This window comes from Triticum urartu, unplaced genomic scaffold, assembly GCF_003073215.2.
Source record: "Triticum urartu cultivar G1812 unplaced genomic scaffold, Tu2.1 TuUngrouped_contig_6187, whole genome shotgun sequence".
Taxonomy (NCBI): domain Eukaryota; kingdom Viridiplantae; phylum Streptophyta; class Magnoliopsida; order Poales; family Poaceae; genus Triticum; species Triticum urartu.
In genome coordinates, this window is record NW_024116925.1 from 1 (window position 1) to 7471 (window position 7471).

At 41.2% G+C, this 7471-nt stretch overlaps 1 protein-coding gene across 1 annotated transcript; it reads right to left on the minus strand.

Moving 5' to 3' along the window:
* Positions 1-2550: 2550 nt before the first annotated feature.
* On the minus strand, positions 2551-5911 carry LOC125530263 (molybdate-anion transporter-like; the record flags this gene model as incomplete). The annotated part of the gene is given in 7 exon segments (XM_048694655.1): positions 2551-2665; positions 2732-2947; positions 3035-3297; positions 3417-3687; positions 5051-5219; positions 5340-5484; positions 5574-5911. Coding segments are annotated over 7 exon segments (1330 nt in total), but the record flags the coding sequence as incomplete, so codon positions are not given.
* Positions 5912-7471: the final 1560 nt, after the last annotated feature.

Below are 7471 nucleotides of genomic sequence, written 5' to 3' on the forward strand. Positions count from 1 at the left end.
CATTCTTATGTTTGAAATTCATTTTCTTTTCCTGGATAAGGTCCAAGTATGCACTCAATAGAACAAATAGGATTTATCAGAACAATTTATCTAATTTTTTCATGCACTTAAATGTCCATACAACTTGGGAATTGTCCATCGAGAAATCAACATAAAGTCACTTAAATGTGCGAAAGTAGGTAGAAATCTAGCAAAATCCATACAACTTGGGAATTGTCCATCCAATATAGTCTAATTTCTGTGAAAATTGGAGTGGGACAGTTTTGCACCCTGGTTTTGTACTTGCTTCACAAAATATACCCATTTTGACACTTAGAAAATGGAAAAAGATATTTTTGTACTATTTTTTAAAACTATTTGATAATATTGTTTGTAATGGCAAGAAGCATTCTATGAATCAAATTTGGGCACATTCTAATAAACTACGCAATGAATATGACTTCACCTTGGTCATTTGGCTTGAAAGCCATCAAAGTTCATTCGCGATAGCCCGTTTTGTGAAGGATTTTTTTTTCAAATTTTTCATATTGAAAGTTTGGTATTTTTCCTTGCAACTAGTACACATAAAAGGACTCCATGCGAAAGGATTACATTTTTTGAATTTCTATTCTTTTTCTTTCATTTTTTCCAAAACAGGGTCAAAATATTCGGCGTGGCTATTCATGGCAAGGGGTTGAATCTCTCATAACTCTAAGAAGTTCTTCCATATAATGACTACTTGTGCATCTAAAACTATTTTTTGCTAAGTTTTAGGACAGAGCTATCAAACACTTGTAGTTCAAATTTGAATTACGTTAGAGAAATTAACATAAAGTCACTTAAATGTGTGAAAGTAGGTACAAATCTAGAAAATCCATAAAACTTGGGAATTGTCCATCAAATATGGTATAATTTTGTGAAAATTGGAGTGGTACTGTTTTGCACCCTGGTTTTTGTACTTGCTTCACAAAAAGTACCCATTTTGACACTTAGAAAATGAAAAATGGTATGTTTGTACATAAAAGTTAGAAAAACTATTTGATAATATTGTTTCTAATGGAAATAAGCATTATATGAACCATATTTGGGCACATTCTAATAAACTATGCAATGAATATGACTTCACCTTGGTCATTTGGCTTGAAAACCATCAAAGCTCATACGCGATAGCCCGTTTTGTGAAGGAATTTTTTTCAAATTTGTCATATTGAAAGCTTGGTATTTTTTCTTGCAACTAGTACACATAAAAAGACTCCATGCGAAAGGATTGCATTTTTTGAATTTGTATTTGTTTTCTTTCATTTTTTCCAAAACGAGGTCAAAATAGTCGTCACGGCTATTCATGGTAAGGGGTTGAATCTCTCAAAACTCTAAGGCCTTCTTTGGTTCATAGGATAGGAATTTTATAGGAATAGGAAAATCATAGGAAATGAGATGACATGCATGTCAATTCCTATAGAGAAAAAGATGCCATTTGATGCATAGGATAGGATTTTTTTCCATTGAGTCTAGGCTAATGTTTTTTTCCCTCCAAAACGTGAAGGATTGATTCCTATCCTACATAGGAATAGGAATCCATTCCTACAAACCAAAGGGCTTCAAAGGAATATTTCCTTTGCAAATCCTATCCTATAGAATTCCTACAAAAATCCTACAAACCAAAGGAGTGGTTCTTCCATATAATGACTACTTGTGTACCTAAAAATATTTTTTGCTAATTTTGAGGACAGAGCTATCACACATGTGTAGTTCAAATTTGAATTACTTTCGGGAAATTGACATAAAGTCATTTAAATTTGCAAAAGTAGTTAGAAATCTAGAAAACCCATTAAACTTGGGAATTGTGTATAAAATAAGGTCTACTTACTGTGAAAATTGGAGTGGTGCCATTTTGCACCATGTTTTTTGTACTTGCTTCACAAAAAATACCATTTTGACACTTAGAAAGTGAAAAATAATTTTTTGTACAAAAAAGTTCGAAAATCTACTTGGCCACATTGTTTGTAATGGCAAGATACGCCTATGTGTCTAATATGGGCACATTATAATAAACTATGAAATGCATTTGGCCATCACCTTGGGCATTTGAGACCATATTTTGGCATGGGAAAAAAGAGTAATTAATATGGCCTAAAATGAAAAAAGTTTTCAACATGAAGATTATTCGTCTTGTCAAAATGAACAACTTTGCTTTTTGGATCATCTTCATCCGAGGTCGTATGCAATCTCGACGCCGAAAACAATGCGGCGAAGTGAATACCCCCTTTTGCCGAGTGCAACACTCGGGAAAAACACCCTTTTGCCGAGTGTAGCGCTCGGCAAAGGTCTTTCTTTGCTGTGTACCACTGTTTTACCGAGTGTTTTGTCCACTACACTCGGCAAAGCACCTGTTTACCGAGTTTCGCCTTATTGCCGAGTATTTTTTCGATGACACTCGGCAAAGATATGTTTGCCGAATGCCCGACGAATAGCACTCGGTAAAAGACGCCAACACTTGACAAAAAGGAATTTTCCAGTAGTGGAAAGCACTAGACTAGAATGCTGGAACAAATTAAAGGAAAGACAAGTTACTTGTGGATAGCTTGTGTAGGTCAGCGACAACCATGAGCCGTCTCTGCAAGATTGCCGCCATGAAGAGGAAGATTGAACACATGCCAAACATGACGGTGATAGGGAAAGCATTCACCTGCAACATAATGTTTATCAACAATGATGGAGATAAGTGAAGCACTACAGGAATATATTTGCTTACATTGTAGAGCACCACACAGACAAACAGGTTCAGTGGAATGCGGAAGAAGTTCATGATGGTGCTTCTTGCCTCCTCAGGAATATACTGAGATCTCATTTTCATGATGGATGGCCAGAAAATGCCGACGCATGACTCAAAGGTACAGAAACCAAGCAGCTGTAGAGAGCCCCCAAATGAGATGCCACTTCCTTTCACTGAAGACGTCGGCACCAGAAGCTGTCACGTCACACATGCGAAAACGCTATCAGTAAGAAGTAATCTATCTTAGAAAGGCGGAGAAAGAAATGAAGAGTATGGTCTTACGCTGGTGGCAACTGGGAGGAAAAGTGTGAAGGCTGATACTGCAAACACGATCTGCATATAGCCTTCAACCTTCATCTTGCGGGCCAATAGGCGTGATGCAATGGAGCTACCCAACATAGACGACAGCATGAAGGTTGCAAATATAAAACCATGGGGAATGTCTTCGTCATTTGGGCTCAAGGCTGGAGTCCAGAGGAAGACAAAGGTGTACATTGAGCCCTCGAACAGCGACTGAATGGCTCCCAGCAAAGCGATTTTTTCATCTGGAGATTTGTGATGAGCGTTAGAATGCGAATTCTTCTAAGTTTACAATATATACACGTTTAATAATGTTGTGTTGCGTTGCAGTGGGTGGGATGAAGTGAAGCGCTAACGAGCATACCTGAAGCGATTGCCTTGGCGGCAACCTTGAACTGAGACATGAGATCCTTGCCTTCAGATTGATCTCCATAGTTTTCAGTCCACGAGGACATGATGATGGCCATGCCAATTGCCAGGAAGCACGCGGCGGCATCGAAAGGAGCCACAGGACCAAAGCCCAGGTTGTCAGCAAGCAGGTTAGCAAAGAGGCCAGCTATAATGGCGATGAGACCATTTCCGAGGAATATAGCCTTGGAGAAGGTGATGGAGAGCCACTGCGGGTCATAGCCTCTCTGTGTGGTGTGTGAAACAAGACAAGAAGAAATCAAACAAAAAGGTTGGGTGAATAATACTTACTAGTCTTGTTACATTGCAAAAAGGTAGGTAGAAATCAACAAGATATAATAACAATAACAATAATGCATAATTTGGCAATTTGCAAATGACATGGATTTCTTTATGGTTAGCTGTTTAACAATAGCTCCTCCCATTACATTAGGGGAGGGAGGAAGAAGAAGAAGAAGAAGAAGAAGAAGAAGAAGAAGAAGAAGACTAAATAAATAAATGGTGTGTCACATGCATGCCGCAGATACTGTACTGAATCCATCCTTGGACTCTCTCTCTCTCTCTCTCTCTTTCTTGGTAGGTTAGGATGGATGATTGAGTTAGTTGAATGTTCATTTATTCTCCAGCGAGCGACAGCACATGGAGAAAAGAGGAGAAGGCGAATAAAAGGACAATTGTGAGTCCCAGCCCAGTTTGGCCCAGAGAAAGAAATGAAGAGCTTTTATTTTTATTTATTAAGAAAGCTGGGCCATCATGGTTCCTTCCTTTGTTAAATAAATAAATGCCAATGGCAAGTCGGCAACCACCTCATCTCATCTCCTCATCTCTATCTATTCCTTCCACCGACACAACAAAGGATAGGTAACTGACTAATGAAACAAAACAAAAGAAAAGAAAAGACGGTGGATTTCATTTAAGCTTGCAGGCAGGGGAGCAAGATTTGATTCAGTCTTTTTTGTTTGTTTCAGATCCTGACAAAGTGAGTGAGGTTTTCCTCATCCTACTCCTCTAGTGTAGGAACACATACATCATGATCCTCCAATTAATTTTTTCAACACCTCTAAAACAACAGTCATAATTATATTATTATATGGCCCTTCCCTTTATGGCATGGCATTGGCAGTCAACAGTCAAACATTCGTCCTGCTTAGTACTTCCTCTTTAAACTAATATAAAAGCGTTTAGATTACTATTTTAATATTATAAACGTTCTTATATTAGTTTACGGAGGGAGTATTTAGCATCACTAGTAGTAGTTTATTCACCACAAGTAGCAGCAGCATTACGTAGGTACGTAGGTAGGTAGGTAGGTAGGTAGGAACACAAGACACATTCCAAAGGTGCCATTATACTAGTGTAGTGTAGTACACAATCTAATGCTTGATGCCTTTCCTTGTGGATATAGAACAAGACATACATACTTTGGTGGATTAAAGATATAAGGCAGCTGAAAATGAAAAGCAGCTAGCATTCGCAGTGGGTTGAGTTGATTTCGATTTGATTGACAGTGACAGTGATGGTCACACTGACTGGGGAGTAGGGGTTTAAAACCAAGAAGTGGAGTACAAACCAAGAAAGAAAGAAGCAAACCTTGTTGTGCTCGGCGACGAGCCATGACTCGAATGCGGAGAAGAGGAGGGAGGTTGCGACGCCGCCGAGGATGCGGCCGAGGAGGAGGACCCGGTACTGCGGGGAGTGCTTGGTGATGCAGCTGAGGATGTAGGTGATGCAGTAGGTGATGCACGCGCGCTTGCGGCCCCTTTATGTTTTCCACAAGATTTTGTTTTGTTTTTCAGTCAGTTAATCAATCAATGAATCCCAATGGAAAAGAAGAAAGAAAACAAGAAGAAGAAGAAGAAGAAGAAGAAAGAAAACGTACTGCCTGTCTGCTAGTGATCCTACGATGGTTCCGAAGAGCATGGATGAGCCGAATCCGGCGATGAAGAGGCGGCCGATGTCGCCCTTGTCGAACCCGTACTGGCTGTAGAGGTAGTACACGTAGGGACCCTGAAGCCAGTCGCCGGCTGCAGAAACCAATCCGAAATCAGTTGAGGCATACATACGCAGCACATCTCAAGAGAAGAGAAGACAAGAGAAATTCAGAAAGACGTACACATCATTAGGGAGTATACTAGGACGTAGTTGTTCTTGAATGCGTTGAATGCGGTGGGGGTTGCGACGCGGTCCTTGCCGCTCTTGCCCAGCTCCAGCCCGGCCACCACCGCCGACAGGCCCCCGAACACAAGGTAGTAGAATATCTCCATGGCCTCTTCCCCCGGCCGGGACGGGACAGAGAGAGAGATAGAGAGAGAAAGACAGAGGAGGCGTTGTTGGCCTACGGATGGATTTATACGCGCGTTTCTTTCTTTCTTTGTTGGGGAAGGAATTTCTCTTTCTCTTTGTGCAGCTCACTCGGGCCCTCGCTGGCTGGCTGGGGCAGACCAAGACGGAGGGAGGGCCCGGCGGGGGTGCGGTGCGCCGGTGCGCCTGGAGAAAGAAAGAAAGAGACGAGATTTGGGAGTGGAGGTTGGGGAGAGTGGAGTGGAGCGGTGCGAGTCGCAGTGAGTGAACCGGGAGTGTGGGTGCGCCAAACCAAACCAAACCTTCTTCGTTCGGCCGGGTCGCACTCCCCCCATTCATTCATTCATTCCCATGCTGCTGCGTGCTTCAACTCTAGTCTTGTGTTTTGGTACCAACCCAACCCTGCCATCACCATTTCTTCTTACCCACCTTTTTCCATGCCATCACCTTTTTTTTTCTAGCACTAAAAAATTCAGTTTGCATTGCACCTAATATCTGTTGAATTTTCAATGTCGCGGATGGCAGAGATTTGGTTGATGAGGCTTATGCTGGAGGGTAAATCAATTTCTCCAAAACCCGAATCTGATATCTGCCCAAGGAATTTTATTGGTTTTGATTATTTCAGGGAGCATCTGTTTGATTTGGGATTTGCCACACGTTACAGTATGTACTATCTAACTAGAGGAGCATCAAGGTTGAAATCACCAATGAAGCTTCAATTCAGACGATAAGAATATGAAGCATTGAAATTGTTTGATTTGCATTGCTACATGACACCTGCTTTAGATAGATAGCCTCACCAAATTCTTCTTCTTCTTCTTCTTCTTCTTCTTCTTCTTCTTCTTCTTCTTCTTCTTCATCATCATCATCAATTGAATGCTTGCCAACTCTTTTAGCCTTTCCTTTACAAAATGACCTAGCCATCCACTGCCACATGGCCTTGTGTTAGTGGACGGAGGGAGCTACATAAAATTGATATAACTAACTAATATAAATGGGATGGATGCCTTTCTTACCGACGAATCAAGGCCGCTCTTGTCGCTTTTTCCAAACCAACTACTTGGAAGAGCAACACCAACCCTCGGCCACTTCAGATGCCCCTAGCCATGCACCCTGCAGAACCAGCTTCACCACTTCGAGATAATCAAGTACAGAAGATATTGGCTGCACGTTGAGCATATCAGCTGCTTGACTCTCCACCACCATTCAATGTGATGTCGAAGTTTATTTTGTCAATATTTTTGACAAAAAGAGATGCCGAGTCACCCTATCTCCTCTCACCTCTTCCATCTTGACGTAAGAATGGCTATTAGGGCTAAGGGCAACTAGGTGAAGAGGAGGCAGCGACGACAAAAATTATTGCCCTCGCGAATGATCTTGGACAGTTGGACGACTAATGATTGTGTTTTTCATAGGGGGGTTTACTATTATAATCAATCTTCAGCACATATATTTTTTGTTTTTCTAACCTTTATGGAGGAGCATAAAAGATCATCCTATAGCAAGTGATCTCGTAGAAATATAGCATTGATCTTTATGGCATCCTTCATTCCTTCCTGACATGCCGCTCATCCTTCCCCATCCGGTACCTTGGTTCGCCTTATATGGTCAAACGACTAAAGAGTATCCACTTGCAACCCTTAGACGATAAAAAGCACCAGGAAAATTAGCACCTTGGCCAGGAGCATGTTGTTATGTAGGTCACATCGT